This window comes from Hyperoodon ampullatus, assembly GCF_949752795.1.
Source record: "Hyperoodon ampullatus genome assembly, chromosome: 18".
Classification (NCBI taxonomy): Eukaryota; Metazoa; Chordata; class Mammalia; order Artiodactyla; family Ziphiidae; genus Hyperoodon; species Hyperoodon ampullatus.
In genome coordinates this window covers 17,991,839-18,010,933 of record NC_136931.1, presented here as the reverse complement: position 1 = coordinate 18,010,933, position 19,095 = coordinate 17,991,839, and the positions used below count along the sequence as shown (strand labels likewise).

The 19,095-nt window shown below is 40.0% G+C and overlaps 1 protein-coding gene across 1 annotated transcript in view; it reads left to right on the top strand.

Moving 5' to 3' along the window:
• The window catches only part of SNTB2 (syntrophin beta 2), an 88,477-nt gene extending 70,014 nt beyond the window's left edge, over window positions 1-18,463 (top strand). The window contains exons 5-7 of the mRNA XM_079724172.1: window positions 9,567-9,763; window positions 16,585-16,769; window positions 18,088-18,463. Of these exons, the coding sequence (XP_079580298.1) occupies window positions 9,567-9,763; window positions 16,585-16,769; window positions 18,088-18,180 (475 nt within the window). The 3' untranslated portion in view covers window positions 18,181-18,463. The remainder of the gene's footprint in view (window positions 1-9,566; window positions 9,764-16,584; window positions 16,770-18,087) is intronic.
• Window positions 18,464-19,095: the final 632 nt, after the last annotated feature.

The window sequence follows — 19,095 nt, the reverse complement described above, 5'->3', positions numbered from 1 at the left end:
GGAGTATTGCCATCTTAAAAATATTGTCTTCCGATCCATGATACAGGATATCTTTTTTTTTTTTTTTCAGGATATCTTTTTATTTAGGTTTTCTTTTATTTCTCTCAGCAATGTTTTGTAGTTTTCAGAGTACAAGTTTTATACTTCTTTCGTTAAATTTATTCTTAAGTAGCATTAAATTTTAATGCTATTGTAAATGAATTGTTTTCTTAATTTTCTTTTTGGATTGTTCATTGCTAGTGTATTCCATCAATACACTGATTTTTATATCTTGATCTTATATCCTACCATCTTGCTCAACTTGTTTATTATTCTAATAGGTTTTTAGTAGATTCCTTAGGACTTTCTATGTACAAGATCATGTCATCTGCAAACGAGATAGTTTTTACCACTTCCTTTCCATTCTAGGTGCCTTTTATTTCGTTTTCTTGCCTAATTGCTCTGGCCAGACTCTACAGTACAGTATTTATTTATTTATTTACTTACTTATTTATTTATGTGTGTATGTATGTATCTTTTTGACTGTGCTGTGCAGCTTGCAGGATCTTAGTTCCCCAACCAGGGATTGAGCCCAGGCCACAGCAGTGAAAGTGCTGAGTCCTAACCACTGGACCGCCACAGAATTCCCTCCAGTACAATTTTTTTTTTCAATTTATTTTTGGCTGCATTGGGTCTTAGTTGCTGCTCTTGGGCTTTCTCTAGTTGTGGCTAGTGGGAGCTACTCTCTGTTGCGATGCGCATGCTTCTCATTGCAGTGGCTTCTCTTACTGCAGAGCACAGACTTGAGGCGCACAGACTTCAGTAGTTGTGGCTCGTGGGCTCTAGAGTGCAAGCTCAATAGTTGTGGCACACAGGCTTAGTTGCTCCACGGCATGTGGGATCTTCCTGGACCAGGGCTCGATCACATTTCCCTGCATTGGCAGGCAAATTCTTAACCACTGCACCACCAGGGAAGTCCGCAGTACAATTTTTAATAGAAGTAGCGTAAGCAGGCATCCTTGTCTTTTTCCTGTTCTTAGGGGGAAAACATTCAATCTTTTACCACTAAGTATGATGTTAGCTATGGGGTTTTTTTTTTTATAGATACACTGTATCCAGGTGAGGAAGTTCCCTTCTATTCCATGTTTGTTGAGTATTTTCATCATGGAAAGATTTTGGATTTGTTAAAATGTTTTTCCATGTCTATTACAGTGATCATGTGGGTTCTGTCCTTTAGTCTCTTTATATGGTTTTACTTATCAATTTATAAATCAGTCAATTTAAAAATATTTTTTTAATCAAATTAATTTATAAATCAATTACAATATTGATTTTTGGACATTAAACCAACCTTGCACTTCTGAGATAAATCTTATTTGGTCATGCTGGATTCAATTTGCTAATAATTTGATGAGGATTTTCATGTCTTATATTTATACATGATATTGGTCTGTAGTTTTTTTTCTTGAAATGTCTTTGGATTGGGTGTTAGGATATTACTGGCCTCATAGAAAGAGTTGGGAGGTATTCCCACCTCTTCTGTTTTTTTGGAAGACTTTATAAAGAATTGGCATTGATTCTTCTTTAAATATTTGGTAGAATTCATTAGCAAAGCCATCTGGGATTAAGATTTTCTTTGTTGCAAGTTTTTCACTGTTAGTTGAAGGGATTTTTAAAATATGTTTTAAACCAGTGGTCCCCAACCTTTTTGGCACCAGGGACTCTGATCTTGTGGAAGACATTTTTCCATGGACTGGGCAGGGATGGGCGGGGCGGGGATGGTTAAGGTGGTAATGCAAGCAATGAGGAGTGGCACATGAAGCTCTGTTCTTTCCCTTTTATCTGAAAATAGTTTTTAGTTCATGAATGTCACATTTCTTAGCTTTGATCTTGAAACCCTGTTCCCATGAACGTCTCATGGGGAAGGATATGTATGACATATGATAGAAACTCTAAGGGTCTTTCTTGCTTATTTTTCCCAGTGTTTTTTCTCTTCTCTACTTTGTTTCATTGCTGTCCCATACTTGATTTGAATCTTCTCCCTAAAATGCTTAGCTCAAGCTCTCATTTTGTTACATCTAAAAGTATTTCAAGGGGCATTATTACTTATCCCCCCCAAATGAGTTGGAACACACTTTTTTTTTTTTTTTTGGCCACACTGTGCAGTCTGTGGGATCTTAGTTCCCCAACCGGGGATTGAACCCAGGCCACAGCAGTGAAAGTGCTGAGTCCTAACCACTGGATCGCCAGGGGGTTCCTAGACCTCACTTTTAAAAAAAAATTATTTATTTATTTGGTTGCACCGGGTCTTGGTTGCGGCAGGCAGGCTCCTTAGTTGCGGCAGGCGGGCTCCTTAGTTGCAGCAGGCAGGCTCCTTAGTTACAGCTCACCAGCTCCTTAGTTGCAGCACGAGGGCTCCTTAATTGTGGCATGCGAACTCTTAGTTGTGGCATGCATGTGGGATCTAGTTCCCTGATGAGGGATTGAACCTAGGCCCCCTGCATTGGGAGTGCAGAGTCTTATCCACTGTGCAACCAGGGAAGTCCCTAGAACTCGCTTTTTAAAGTAAAAAGATGGCGCATCATTTTTTTTTTAATGTAGTAGAGTAGTATCATATTTTAAGTGAATGGGAGTCAAGAGTTGCAACCAAGTAGTTCCAAAGTTTCCTTTTTATGGCTGAATAATATTCCATTGTATGGATGTACCACATTTTGTTTATCCACTTATCAGTTGATGGACATTTGGACTATTTCCTCTTTTTGGCTATTATGAATAATACTGCTATGAACATTTGTGAACAAATTTTTATGCTAATATATGTTTTTATTTCTCCTGGGTATATACCTAGGAGTGGGATTGTTGGATCATATGGTAACATATTTAACTTTTGGAGGAACCAGTCAATTTTTTTTTTTTTTTTTTTTTTTTTTTTTTGTGGTACGCGGGCCTCTCACTGTTGTGGCCTCTCCCGTTGCGGAGCACAGGCTCCGGATGCGCAGGCTCAGCAGCCATGGCTCACGGGCCCAGCCGCTCCGCGGCATATGGGATCCTCCCAGACCGGGGCACGAACCCGTATCCCCTGCATCGGCAGGCGGACTCTCAACCACTGCGCCACCAGGGAGGCCCCAGTCAATTTTTTTAAAAAATCATTGTGAAATTATAAATTTAATATCCATTGTAGTTTGTCCTTGTTGATGCTCAAAAATGGTCCTATCTTTAGCCAGTGGTAGCTCTTCAGGTGGACTTCTCAGCCTTTTTGACAGGACTTTTATATAAAAGTGTTTTGAGAACTGCCATATTATCCATTATGATAGAATACTCTGGACTTAACTTGTGTATTTTCTGCTCTAGATCTGACATTTTCCTGAGAAGCCTCACTTTCTTTTTTTATTTTTGAGGGGATGGGGGTTCAATTTGGGCACTAACTACATTTGTTGCTATTGGATTAGTTATTGTTTATAGGCCTTTATTGATGGACAGAGGTAGGAAGTGTGTGTAAGTGTATATATATATATATATTTTTTAAACATAAAATACATAGTTGAGTTCACACTGATACTCCATTTCAAGTTTGAGGCTACAGTGTAATCACTTAACGTCTTCTATCTTACATCTGGTTTTCCTTTTTCCCGTATCCAGAATTGCAGATCTTAAGGACACCAGAGATGATCACATTAGAACATCCCATAATTGCTCATTTGCTTTATCCCACATTACATATCAGAATGGTGCTACTATTATTACTACTACAACATTATCACCAACAGTATAATTACTGAAAGAGGTTGAAAAAAATTTTTTGCAGCTCCTTTTTTTGTACTTTTTTAGTGGTTTCTCCTGGTTCTGTCAGTTCTCCACTAAACTCCCTGTCCACACTTTCTTATCCCCCTTTGTTGATCTCTACTTATCTTCCAGATTTCTTTTTTTCTTTTCTTTTTTTTTTGGCCCACACCATGCCAAAAGAAAAAAAAGGGATCTTAGTTCCCCGACCAGAGATTGAACCTCGGGCCCCCTGCACTGGAAACGCAGAGTCTTAACCACTGGACCACCAGGGAAGTCCCCTGGATTTATAAACATTGGCTTATTTCAGGGCTTAGATCTCTTCTCTATCAACTACCCTGTCCCTCTGGTGATTGTATCTGATACCATAGCTTGAAATATCTCTTATACACTGACAACTCCCAAATTTATATCTCCAGACAGAATCACAGACTTATATTCTGCCTGCCTATTTAACACATCATTTGCATATTTATGATCACTAGGAAGCACACTCTGTAGCAAAAGTAACATAAAATAATAAAATAGGTGTTTATTTCTTTCTTATGTAAAAGAAAACAGCCGTCCTTAGCAAGAGGCTTCTACCCTTCAAGGTTGCTTCATGGCTCAAGATGGTTACTGGAAGCTTTAGCCATCATATCCAAATTGTAGGCAGGAGGAGGAAGAGGAAATAGACAGAAGGGGCACATACCTGCTGCCTTGTTCTCCAGTTGTGGGGCTTTTCTGGTAATCCTACCCATTAACAGCTTGCAATTCATTGGACATCTCTTTCTTCAAAGAAGTTTGGGAAATACTCTTTTATCTGTGCATGTTGTCATTCGGGATAAAGGCAGCTTGCTATTTCTAAGGAAGAATGAGAGAATGAATATTGAATAGGCAAGTAGAGTTTTAAGAGTTCTTTGCAGGGACTTCCGTGGTGGTGCAGTGGTGAAGAATCTGCCTGCCAATGCAGGGGGGACATGGGTTCGATCCCTGGTCCGGGAAGATCCCACATGCTGCGGAGCAACTAAGTGCGTACGCCACAACTACTAAGCCTGCGCTCTAGAGCCCACGAGCCACGACTACTGAGCCCTTGTGCCACAACTACTGAAGCCCACATGCCTAGAGCCTGTGCTCTGCAACAAGAGAAGCCTTCACAATGAGAAGCCCACGCACTGCAACGAAGAGTGACCCCCGCTCACCACAACTAGAGAAAGCCCACGCGCACAGCAACGAAGACCCAATGCAGCCAAAAATAAAATAAATTAATTAATCAATTTTAAAAAAAGTGATCTCTTAAAAAAAAAAGTTCTTTGTGTATTTTGGATACAGTCCTTTACCAGGTATATGTTTTCATAAATTTTCTTCTACTTTGTGGCTTGTCTTTTCATTCTCTTAACAGTGTTTTTCAAAGAGCAAATGTTTTTAATTAATGAAGTCCAACTTAATCATTTTTTTCCTTTATGGATCATGCTTTTGGTGTTGTATCTTTTTAGATTACTTAGATTTTCTGTTAAAATGTCTTCTTGAAGTTTTACACTATTACATTTTACGTTTAGCTCTAAGATCTATTTTGAGTTAATTTTTTGGAAGAGTGTACGGTCTTCCAAAACAGAGAGCACCAGACCCAGATGAATTCACTGGTGAATTCTACCAAACATTTAAGGAAGAAATTCCCTACAGTCTCTTTCAAAGGAATGAAGCAGAGGGAATACTTCCTAACTCATTCTGTGAGACTAGCATTATGCTAATACCAAAACCAGACAAAGACATTATAAGAAAAATACAGACCAATATCTCTCATGAACATAGATTTAAAAATCCTCAAAACAATACCATCAAATCTAATACAAAAAAGTATAAAAAGAATTATACATCACAACCAAGTGGGATTTATTTTAGATATTCAAGGCTGGTTCAACATTTGAAAATCAATTTGTGTAGGGACTTCCCTGGTGGTCCAGTGGTTAAGACTCCACACTTCCACTGCAGGGGGCACAGGTTTGATCCCTGGTCAGGGAAATAAGATCCCACATGCTGCATGGTGTGACCACCCTGCCACAAAAAAAAGAAAAGAAAAGAAAATGAATTTGTGTAATCCATCACGTCAACAAGCTGAAGAAGAAAAATCGTATCATATCAGGAGATACAGGAAAAGCATTTGACAAAATGCAATACCCATTCATGATTAAAACTTTCAGTAAACTAAGAATAAATGGGAACATTCTCAACTTGATAATGACTACCTACAAAAAATCTACAGCTAACATCATACTTAATGATGAGAAACAAAGCTTCTCCACTAAGATCAGGCCCAAGGCAAGGATGTTCCCCTCTTGCCACTCCTTTCAACATCATACTGGAAGTCCTTGCTAATGCAGTAAGGCAAGAAAAGGAAGTAAAAGGTATACAGATTGAAAAGGAAGACATAAAACTATCTTTGTTCTCAGAAGACATGATCATCTATGTAGAAAATTGAAAAGCATTGGCAAAAAACTCCTGGAACTAATAAGCTCTTATAGCATGGTTGCAGGATACAAGATCAGTGGACAAAAGTCAATTGCTTTCCTATATACTAACAATGAACAAGTGGAATTTGAAATTAAAAACACAGTGCCATTTACATTAGCACCCCCCAAAATGAAATACTTAAATACAAATCTAACAAAATATGTTCAAGATCTATATGAGGAAAACTCCAAAACTCTGATGAACAAAATCAAAGAATAACTAAATAAATAGATATTCCATGTTCATGGATAGGAAGACAATATTATCAAGATGTCAGTTTTCCCCAAATTGATCTATAGATTCAATGCAATCCCAGTCAGAATTTTAGCAAGTTATTTTATGGATATTGACAAACTGATTCTAAAGTTTATATGGAGAGGCAAAAGACCCAGACACACAAAATTGAAGAAGAACACAAAATTGAACAAACACAAAATTGAAGAACAAAGTTGGAGGACTGATGTTACCCAACTTCAAGACTTACTATAAAGTTGCAGTAATTAAGACAGTGTAGTGTTGATGAAAGAACAGACAAGTATATAGATCAGTGAAACAGAATAGAGAGCTCAGAAATAGACCCCTTTAATATCACAACTAATCTTTGACAAAGGAGCAAAGGCACTACAATGGAACAGATACAGTCTTTTTCAACGAATCGTGCTGGAACAACTAGATATCCACATGTAAAAAAATTTTGCCCTTCACCAGAATTAACTCAAAATGGATCATAGACCTAAGTGTAAATTGCAAAACTATAAAACTCCTAGATGGTAACAGGAGAAAACCTAGATGACCTGGGGTATTATAATGGTTTTTTTAGATACAACACCAGAGACATGATTTATGAAAGAAATAATAAGCTGGACTTCATTAAAACTAAAAATTTCTGTTCTGTGAAAGAGTGTCAAAGAATTAGAAGAGAAGGCACAGACTAGGAAAAAATATTCGCAAAAGACACATCAGATAAATGACTGTTACCCAAATTAATACAAAGAGCTATTGAAGCTCAACAGTAAGAAAACAAACAACTTGGGAATTCCCTGGCCGTCCAGTGGTTAGGACTCCATGTTTCCACTGCAGGGTGCGTGGATTCGATCCCTGGTTGGGGTACTAAGGTCCTGCAAGCCATGGCCTGCACAGGCCAAAGAAAAAAAAAGAATGAAAACAAACAACTTCATTAAAAAATGGGCCAAGGACAACATGAATAGGCGCCCCACCAAAGAAAAAATACAGATCGCAAATAAGAATGTGAAAATATGTTTCACCTCACATATCATCAGGGAAGTGCAAATTAAAACAACGAGATACCACTACACACTTATTGGAATAGCCAGTATCCAGTACACTGACAACACCAAACACTGGCGGGGATATGGAGCAACAGGAACTCTCATACAATGCTGGTGGGAATGAAAAATGGTACAGCCACTTTGACAGAGTTTGGTGGTTTCTTACAAACATTTCCTTACCATACAGCCCAGAAATTCCACTCCTTGGTTTACCCAAAGGAGTTGAAAAATTATATTTTAAAAAAAACCTATGCAAAGATGTTTATAGCCACTTTATTCTTTTTTTTTTAATTGATGTATAGTTGATTTGCGATATGTTAGTTTCTGGTATACTCAGCTTTATTCTTTGGTTTTGTTTTGTTTTTTGCGGTATGCGGGCCTCTCACTGTTGTGGCCTCTCCCGTTGCGGAGCACAGGCTCCGGATGCACAGGCTCAGCGGCCGTGGCTCACGGGTCCAGCCGCTCCGCGGCATGTGGGATCTTCCCAGACCGGGGCACGAACCCGTGTCCCCTGCATCGGCAGGCGGACTCTCAACCACTGTGCCACCAGCGAAGCCCCTCAGCTTTATTCTTAATTGCCAAAACTTGGAAGCAACCAAGGCATCCTTCAGTAGGTGAATGGATAAATAAACTGTGGTAGACCCAGACAATTCAGCACTAAAAAAAAATGAGCTATCAAGCCTGAAAAGACATGGAGGAACCTTGAATGCATATTCCTAAGTGAATGAAGTCAATCTGACAAGGTTTTATATTGTGACATTTTGGAAAAAATACGACTATGGAGATAATAAAAAGATGAGTGGTTGTAGGGAGAGGGACGATGAATAGGCAGTGTACCAAGGATTTTCAGAGCAATGAAAATTCTCTGTATATTATAGTGATGGCTATATGTCTTTATATATTTGTCAAAACCTATAGAATACACAACACCAAGAGTGAACCCTAAAGTAGACACTGGACTTTGAGTGATTATGATGTGTCGGTATAGGTTTATCCTTGGTAAAAAAAGTGCCATGCTGGTGATACTGATAATGGGGGAGGATACACATGTGTGGGGGCCTATTTCTTTTTTTTTTTTTTTTTTTGCGGTACGCGGGCCTCTCACTGTTGTGGCCTCTCCCGTTGCGAAGCTCAGGCTCCGGACGCGCAGGCTCAGCGGCCATGGCTCACGGGCCTAGCCGCTCCGCGGTATGTGGGATCTTCCCAGACCAGGGCACGAACCCGTGTCCCCTGCATTGGCAGGCAGACTCTCAACCACTGCGCCACCAGGGAAGCCCAGGGCCTATTTCTTAATCAAAATTGAATCTTTTTTTTGATATGCATGGCCTCTTGGGAGCATAAAAAAAGCTAATGGGAAACTGGGGCCTTGGGCCATCCAGCCTAGTGTTCTGCCTGTGACACCAGGGGTCATTTTATGCGAAAACAGAATGGTATCTACTTCAAAGACTATAATCTTGTTTTCAAATATACTTATCTAAAAACTGCTGATGGGGGCTTCCCTGGTGGCGCAGTGGTTGAGAGTCCGCCTGCCGATGCAGGGGATACGGGTTCGTGCCCCGGTCTGGGAAGATCCCACATGCCGCGGAGAGGCTGGGCCCGTGAGCCATGGCCGCTGGGCCTGTGCGTCCGGAGCCTGTGCTCCGCAATGGGGGAGGCCACAACGGTGAGAGGCCCGCGTACAGCAAAAAAAAAAAAAAAAAAAAAAACTGCTGATGGGGCTTCCCTGGTGGCGCAGTGGTTGAGAGTCCGCCTGCCGATGCAGGGGACTCAGGTTCCTGCCCCGGTCCGGGAAGATCCCACATGCCGTGGAGTGGCTAGGCCCGTGAGCCATGGCCACTGAGCCTGCACGTCCGGAGCCTGTGCTCCGCAACGGGAGAGGTCACAACAGTGAGAGGCCCGCGTACCGCAAAAAAACCCCAAAAAACTGCTGATGGCTTTTATAATTTTCTGCTTATTAATCAGCATAAATTGCTGACATTTTCCTCTGACAGTGCATTAATTACTTTTGATCTTTGTTTGTGGTTCTAGGTTGGTTCATTCTGGCTCCGGATGTCGATCACCCTCACTTGGATCTGACCTTACGTTTGCCACCAGGACAGGCTCTCGGCAGGGCATTGAGATGCATCTCTTCCGGGTGGAGACGCATCGGGATCTATCGACCTGGACCCGGATACTTGTTCAGGGTTGCCATGCTGCTGCTGAGCTGATCAAGGAAGTCTCTCTAGGTACAGCTCCTAGCATTTCATTTCTAATAGTAATTAAATGGAACTGTTATACTTTGTTTTAAAGTAAAAACCATTATCCTGTATGCCAGACTTAAAAATGTTCTGAAATAAGGCACCTTAAAGTGATCACGATGGAAAGAAACTGGGTTTCTCTGTTTCAGTAGCAAAGTTTTCATGAGCTTTTTACGTGGCTCTGAACACAATTACAACACTCTCTGTACAACATGGTAGTTTTACTGTTCATTATTTAAATCTTTATAGTGTAAGGACTCATTTACTAAATACTAGGTGCATTGACCCTCTAGTTAAGAAGATTTGGAACATGGATAGACACCCTTAAAAATATGAGCATCTGGCAAAGCTTATAGCTGTAGAAAAGTAAAGAGAATTTGGAATAGGAGTCTCTCTTCCAAAGTTTGAAAATGTGTTGCCCAGTAGGTACTGAAATAAGCATCTAAAGGAAATAAGCCTCATGGTCTCGTTCCATTGTTGAAGCGCCCTCTTGTGGCTTGTGTATATGAATTTGGAAGTATGGTTTCATACATGTATATTTGTGTGTATGGTTATGTATAGATATTTCCAGATTGCTTTTCATTTTAACAAGAATAGAGAGTAGTCAAAATGAAGGCACAGTTACAGTTTCTAATATGGTTTTAGTTACTTTGAATATCTTGATTGCAAGTTGGTTTACTTAGTTTTGCTCGTGTTTTCTATGTATTTTATTTTATAAACCTAGTTTTACAGAATTTATACAAAAAGAGAAAATGTTTTTGAGAGCAGAATGTCTTTTGATTTATATTCCTTTCCATTGCTTTTGGAAAGTTAGGGATCTCCATGGCTTTAGAACTGCCTGGGCAGCATTTCCATGGGTCATCTTCTAACACTGGCACAAGGACAGCTTTTTCAATGTTGTCAAAGTAGCACAATTCTTCAACTATTTAGGACCTACTCTATATTTTCCTCACAACCACAATGATGATTCAAGCAATGACACCAATGCCTAGATCCCACCTTGGATTTTGACCAAAGCCACCACATCAGCAGTGTGGTTTCTCACTTTCTCACTTGTCTGTCTCCTACCCATTTTCTCTATGGAGTGGTTGGTCACCACATTAAGGACTGTGGGGCTCTGGTTTTTGTCTTGGCCGCAGAATGTGCTTTCTGGGATGGGGAAGTCCTCAGTTGGAAAGTCTGGATGCGCTGTGTTCCTGTGTGGAGTCCCAGGGGTCAGGCCAGCACACTCATCGCTGGCATATGGGGTCACCATAATCTTCTTCAAGGATCCTGAGAGATATGCTTCCCCAAACAAAGAGTGCAACATGGCTTTTTAACACTTTTTAGTTTCGTGTTGTTTCTTTGGTGTCTGGCAGCTAAACTTCATATTACAGGAAACCAAAATCTATTCAGTCCTTGGCTCACAGTTGTTTAAATACAGATGGCTTGAGGAGAGGGAGAATAAGGACCACCTGGTTCCTTATATTTTTAAATGGACAAAAGAACATATTTTTTGGTAACTTTGAACTTTTTTGTTCTCATTCACAGCTCTATCTTAATATTACCTTGGTAATACTTTCATTTCCACAGTTCAGATCAATTGATGTACTTAGGAATGACTTACTCTGTATTTAGAGCTGTGCCAGAAATATTAAACTGGCTGAAAGTAAACTGCTTTGATGAGAACCAGAATTTCTTTAAAATTTGTTTGTGTGTGTGTGTGTGTGTGCATGCGTGCATGCATGTACTCATGTGTGTAGGCACGTAGTCTTAACTTGATGTATATGCTTAGTGTACACATACATGTATGTACACATACATACATAAGCCAGCATGTCCTTCAGATGCATGTTATCACCTTCTGTTAAACTATTGGGAGATTCAGAAAGGTTTATTTAAAACTATATTTGAGGCACATCGTACTACCTATTCAGGTGTTTATGGTCTAAAGAAAGTCAGGAAGTTGACAAAAAGAAATCAGTTGAGCTTTTTTTTGTCTCTTATGTGTTTGGTTATAGTTTACGCATTTAGAAGAATTTCAGTGACTACTTGTAAGATTTGACTAGTGAATGCCATACATTATCTTTATAACGTGCATTTAGTTTTAAGCCTTTATTAGATTATACTTAGAGTAGAACTGATCAGTAATCCTTCTGGTACACAAGGACTTTTTCCTTCTAGCAAATATAACTTTAAGATGACTAGGCAAAGAATGCAGTTAACACCCTCAGGTACGTAAAACCATTTTCCATTTGTCACAGGAATTGAAAATAGGAAAAAACATACACTTTAGTGTGTGTAGTTGTTTGAACTTTAATAAATATGCTTTTAAAAGCTAATTTCGTCATAACAATTATCCAAGCTGTTAAAGTTTTTAAATCATACATGAACTTCATGAAGATACTTTATATTTCTGTAGCTTGGTGATATGAAGACTAAGAAGTAGAAGATATAGGTAGGAGTTGCATTAAAAAATATGCAGAGTATGTGCAAGAGGAGAAGAAAAATGGGCATTTTAAAGTATTTAGAGTGTTAGTATATATGAAAAAAGTTTGCTTTAACCATGTTGTTCTCAATTTCATAGAAATTCTCTTGAATCCCTTTTTGTTCCTCTACTCAACAAATATTGATTGAGTATATACTCTGCTTTTACTGACTATACTAAAATAAATAAGGTAGGTGTAGCCCCTTCCTTCAAAGTAGGAAAGACAGAAAAAGAATAATAAGTACGTTGGGGTTGTTGTAAGTCATAAATGAGATACATGTGTCATCTAACCCTAACACACAACTCTGTAAGGCAAGTTTTATTACCTCCATTTTCAAGATAAAGGAATTTGGATTAGTGTGGCTGGAACTTGAACTGGAATCCTTTCAAAATGCAGTGTCTTAAGCCCCTGCATTTCCTCCTCTAAATGACTTATTCTTTTATTTTTTAATTTTTTTATTAGTTATAACTTTATTTATTTATTTTTGTCTGTGTTGGGTCTTCATTGCTGTGGCAAGTGGGGGCTACTCTTTGTTGCAGTGTGCAGGCTTCTCATTGTGGTGGCTTCACTTGTTGTGGAGCACGGGCTCTAGGCACGTGGGCTTCAGTAGTTGTGGCACGCGGGCTCAGTAGTTGTGGCACACAGGCTCTAGAGCACAGGCTCAGTAGCTGTGGCACACAGGCTTAGTTGCTCCACAGCATGTGGGATCTTCCTGGACCAGGGCTCGAACCTGTGTCCCTTGCATTGGCGGGCAGATTCTTAACCACTGCGCCACCAGGGAAGCCCCTAAATGACTTATTCTTATGGGCAGATTAAACTCCTGGAGGACATATACATTATCAGTTTCTCTTAATTCATTAAATCAACAAATGCTTAGTGTTTAATTGTTTACAAAGTGCTATGCTTTGTGATGAGAGAAATAGAAACAAATAAGACCTGCTTCATGCCTTTGACCAAGTAGCTATAAGAAAGGAACACAGCTTCATGTTCTTCTCTTTTAACCCTTGAGTGTGATTAGCCCACTAATTATACTTGATGGGCTGGCTTTTCCATGCAGTAACAGAGAATGCTACCTCAGCCTTTCTTTGAGAGCATCCTGGGCAGCCCACTCAAAGCCCACCCTGCAAAACCCACTCTCTTCTGGGTTGTTCTGGAAGGCCCAGAGGAGCCCAGGGTGACACAGCTCTGCAGCCGCTAAAGGGTCTTACTGGAAACATTGGAGCCCCCAGAGCCCTCCTACCAAGTAACTGGCCCCAGAGCAGCAGAAACAGGACTTGCAGCATAGACTTACTTTGACATTAGAGTCCTTTTTAAAAAATTAATTAATTCATTAATTTTTAGCTGCATCGGGTCTTAGTTGCAGCACGCGGGATCTTTCATTGCAGCGTGCAGACTTCTCTCTAGTTGTGGCATACAGGCTCCAGAGTGTGTGGGCTCAGTAGTTGTGGCACCGGGGCTTAGTTGCCCCGCGGCATGTGGGATCTTAGCTCCCCCACTAGGGATCGAACCTGTGTCCCCTGCATTGGAAGGCGGATTCTTAACCACTGGACCACAAGGAAAGTCCTAACATTAGCGCCTTTGTTCTTCATGATACACTGGTTATCACCAGCAGTCTCTCATTTTAAAAGACACAAAGTAGAAAACATAGATTGTATTTACCAGTATTCATCTTGGTGTAACAATGAGATTTATTATTATTTATTATTAGTTAATGAGCCTTTTTTTCCTCTTAGCTTTATTAAATTTTTTACCATTAGGGAACTACTTAAAGAAAGTTATCTTTAATATACATAATTACACTCAACAATATCCCCATGGTCTGAAAAAGCCAGTGTCCCTGCCACTTAGCAGATTGTGAAGTAGTAGCCAGAGCAGTAGAAGGAAAACCAGGGCAGGTGAGGACAGTAAGTGTCATGGAAACCTAAGGAAGAGGATTCCAAGGAGAGAAATAGCCAGTAGGGTTCAGTGTATCAGTTGGATGGTTTAGGCTGGAATTAAGAGAAAATGCCCTCTAAAATTAGATTAAACAGTTAAGAAATGTATTTTAGATAGAAGAGAGAGAGCAAGCATAAAGGGGGGTGGGGTGGGTCGTCTCTTCCCAGTCATAGGTTCATATGCACACCCTGGACCAATGGCAGTCACCAGGAGAAAGCTACGCTCTGACTGGCCCAGAGGCTATCTTCCCTTGAAGTTGAGGTCGTCCTTCCCTGAAACACATTAGGAGAGACTAGAAACCTGAATAAAATTGGAGTTTGGCTGTAAAGGAATAATGGAGAAATAAAATCTGGGTAGACAGCCAACAATGAGTCCTACAAGTATCAAGACAAGAGCTAAAGACGTGGGTCAGATTTAGGTACATGGAAATAATTGGTGCCCTTGCAGATAGACGCTTAGGCACAACATTTTTTTTTTTTTTTTTTTTTTTTTTGCGGTACGCAGGCCTCTCACTGTGGTGGCCTCTCCAGTTGCGGAGCACAGGCTCCGGACGTGCAGGCTCAGCGGCCATGGCTCATGGGCCCAGCCGCTCCACGGCATGTGGGATCCTCCCGGACCGGGGCACGAACCCGTGTCCCCTGCATCGGCAGGCAGACCCTCAACCACTGCGCCACCAGGGAAGCCCCTAGGCACAACATTTTTATGGCCAGTTCATATTCTCATTCAAAATTATCTGGTATTATAAGTTTTCGACAAACTGAGTTCTAAACCTAAACATACTCAGTATGACCTTTACTTCTCCTTTTCAAAGTTGAGGTAATCTTAAACAGTCTTCTGTTTTTTTAAAGTAACACACACAGACACTGACATTTGCTTTCCTTTCCTTTCCTTCCCTCCTGAGGGGAAACAATCCTAAGCAGAACATTTAAGAAATCTCTTATACAAAAAGCTTGTTGAGGATTAATGGCTTGCCTTTGCTGGGTGCCTTTGATGGCCAGATCTCGCTCCACTAGGGACACACCTGCAGGCAGAAATCCTCCCCCGCCTGCACTGGACCTTCTCCAGCCAGTGCTGTAAGGACTTGGGTGGACCTCATTCTTTGAGCTTTTCTTTTCTAGACTAGAACTGACCCCTCTCTTCTCATCAGACCTCAATACCCTACTAAGCTATAGCTTCAGGGGTATTAATAGAGTAAAATTCTCTTGAAAACTGTACCCTGGTTGCCTTGATTGGGATCTTTTTGTTCTTCTTCCAAACCCCTCAGCCAGTCATTTAGAGATTGTTGCATTGGATTACTTCCACAGGTAGTTAATTTTATCCATGCCCCCCCCACCAGGTTCCTTTTCTGAAGGTAATTAATATTCAAAGTTCACTGTTCAAAACTCTCCTTTTCGAGTAGTGCTGAAAAGGGACATTGCCAATATTTGTTATTCCTTTTCCTTATTTCTTGAACATGCCAGCTACCTTGACTAATTGAGTGTTTTTCATGTCCAGCGCAAGGATACATTGGTCTGAGTATGAGGACTTGCTTGTTTGGGAGCCACTCTTCCTGTTCACAGTGACCAAGCCTCACTCGACTCTGGTCCTTTAGGTGATTGTAAACTCAGCTCTCAGAGGACTATGTTAATTCCCATGTCACAGAGGGCCTTTCACTTGTAGCCTCTGTACTGACAACAAAACTGCTCAAGTGTTAGTGAAACAGGGACTTCACCAGTCTTCACAGAAGACATTTGCCAGTCTTGATGATCAGTTTTTTTGGTCCCATCAATTCAGATATATCTTCTGAATTTTATCTTTGATAGGACTGACAGTGTGACTTCTCAAATATCAACCAATCCATGTTACTGCCCTGAAAGGTGCCTCTACTGTTTCTCCTTTGGTTGTTCCTCCTTCTTGCCCACTTGAAACCTTATTCTTACTCCTCACTACCTATCAAGTGTGACCGTTTTTTAGGGCCTTTCTCAAGTCCCATCTCCAGGAAACCTTTCCTTGACTTTGGTCTTATTCAGTTTGGTGTTCAGTCACGTTCTATACCATCTACCTTAAGCAGTTAGGGATTTCATGTCTATGCCTGTTGTTTGTGAGGTGTGGAGAGCAGGGACCATACCTCTTACTTCTCCAGTACCATATACAGCCTACTGTCAGCACAAGTATTCACTTGGTACTTACTGAATTGAACTGAATCAGATCAGATGTCAAGGAAAGTTATGGAAGTTCTTCCTCATCTCAATCAAGATGTTGACTTGAGTGACCAAAACAAAACTCACTTCAGGATGTTCCAAATAGGTTAGGTATCACACATTCTCAAGAAGATTCGTTTCCCTTTTTAGAAGTCAGGAGAAGCCTTTATCACTTTCTAACTGAAGTAGTAACTTTATTAATGATGTTTTTTCTTGTCTTCAATAGGCTGCACATTAAATGGCCAAGAGGTAAGACTCACTGTCCACTATGAAAGTGGGTTCACTATCTCCAGGGAAAATGGAGGTTCCAGCAGCATACTGTACCGCTACCCCTTCGAAAGGCTGAAAATGTCTGCTGATGATGGCATCAGAAACCTGTATCTGGATTTTGGTGGTCCTGAGGGAGAACTGGTAAGCGTGTTTCTGAAAAACATGTTTATTCTAATAGGTATTCTCTTTCTTCCTTATTGCTTCTTACCTCTTCTATAGAAAACTATGGGCTTACAGACTGATATTCCATTTGGAGCCAGGAAATTCTTCTTCAGTTTTCAAAGATGCATGGGTTTGGTTTTGGGGTTTCACTGTTTTTTTTTCCCACATTAGGAAATCATTCCCTTTTTTAAAAGTTTTGTTTGAATTTTAGAAAGAAAAAATAGCCGTTTTAAGAAACAGGCTTTTAACAAATATAAGATACAAAATACTAAACCTGGCAAACTTTAATAAATGAATTCTATCCATTGATATTATCAGCAATTTGTTGGGATAAGAGTTAAAAGTAATAAAGCAACAGTTGCTACAGAAATTCTGCTGATCAGAAAAAAAAGATATGGAGATATGTACGTACAGCCATCATCTTTTTTGACTTCCTTGTCCTTTAAAGGAAATATCGACAGGAATTCATGAGTCCCCTTGGAGAACTAGAGAAGTGTGTCAAGTGTACTTCAGAAATCAGAAATCATGATAAAGAAGTCAAAGTCATGCCTTTTCTCTCTTATCAGTATTGAGCCAGTAGTTCAAGTCTTGTTTTATACGTGAAATCTTATGTCCATTGACACAGTCACGATAGGTGTAAATTTGGAAAACAGAATCTTGAAATTTTAGAACTGAAACAGATCTTAGGGATAATGAAGTTCAAACTCCAAATGAGAAAACTGTGGCTAGAAATCTTATTTTAAATGATGAACCTTTAGGAAACTATGGATAGCCATGGTCTTCAAAAGCCTGTTCATCTGATGTCAGCTGTCCAAATTAGAGACCTGTGCTTAGAAAGGTATAACTAGCTCTCCCAACTAGCTTCAAGGGTTGTCATTCCCACCACAAACCGATAAGGGGTATCAAAAATCATACACATAGATGGTCACACTTCAGCTGAATTCACTGTGATTCCCCCTGGGAAATATACTTACAGTCAGTGGTTTCCATATAGGATATTCCTCTTTCCTTTACATCTTCCTACGTGGCATGGTGAAACCTAGTACACCACCAATAGTGTCCTAATTGTGGATGTGAAATTTCACACTGGTGTTTAATTTTGACATAGAATAACCTTACTTCAGAGTACACTTCCACTTGCGGCTCTAAGTTCCTAAGAGTTGCCATAAATCTGGCACATCCATTATCCAAGTTCTTTTTAAAAAGTAGAACATCATGTCCAAATTTGTTTATTTTGCATGTTTGTTTATTAAAGCATCTGTATATAGCAGTGACAATTAATGTCCTTTCTCCACAGACCATGGACCTGCACTCCTGTCCGAAGCCGATAGTATTTGTGTTGCACACATTCTTGTCGGCCAAAGTCACTCGCATGGGACTGCTTGTATGAGCAGCAAAAAAATCAAGTAAAGAGTCTTGAATGTCACAAGAAGTATTTCCACCTCAAAAAAAAAAAAAGAAAAGCACAAAAAGAAAGCTCTTTGCTCTCTCCTCCAGCACAGTGCCTTGACAAGGACCTGCAAATCACTGCTGAACTGTAACCATGTTTAAAGAAGAGCTTGCCTTTTTCAAGCTACCTTGCCAGAAATTCTAGGACTCTAGTAAGCTCCAAAATAAGGCTGTTGATTTATTGTCTAGTTTCCTAATGTGGTTTCTAAGTAATTAGGTTTATTTCCCTTGATAAGAAGGGTGGCTCATTCTTTTTCTTTTTGGACATAATCAAACATCTAAGAGTTTCTGTTTTTTTCTTTTTCTTCTTCTTCCAATAGAATTTGTTTCAGGCTTAGCCTTGATCTTTTGCTTAGGACAACTATCTCTTACCAGGTGCTAGTTTGCAGCAGCCCCTGCTTCTTGGTCACTCCATATAGTCTATACATTTTGTTGTATTTTACTGTCCTCACTTACTCCTTCTACCCTAGGAAGTCCTTGAATTGCATCACCAAAGGGTTCTTCATCTGTCATGGCTCTCCCTGCATCCCACCCTGGCCATCACTTCCCACTGCATCACAAGCTTTGCCACTCATAAGTGCTAACTTTAAGACTTAGAACTTGCAAGATTTGATTTACCTTGCCTTCCACTCCCTTTCTAGTAGTGACCAACTTGAAAAACAAGTTGGAAACCACTGCTTTGAAAGAAAAGTTTTGCTTGTTTTAGGATTTTCTGATTTTATCTTTGGTAGGAGCCAGGGGATAAGATTTATTTTAAAAGAAAATCCTCATTTTAGCCTAAGCCATTTTTTATTGCTTACCAAATGTGCCTTTGGTTAGGGTTAGTGGAGCTTTATTAGTTTGAATGACTGGATAT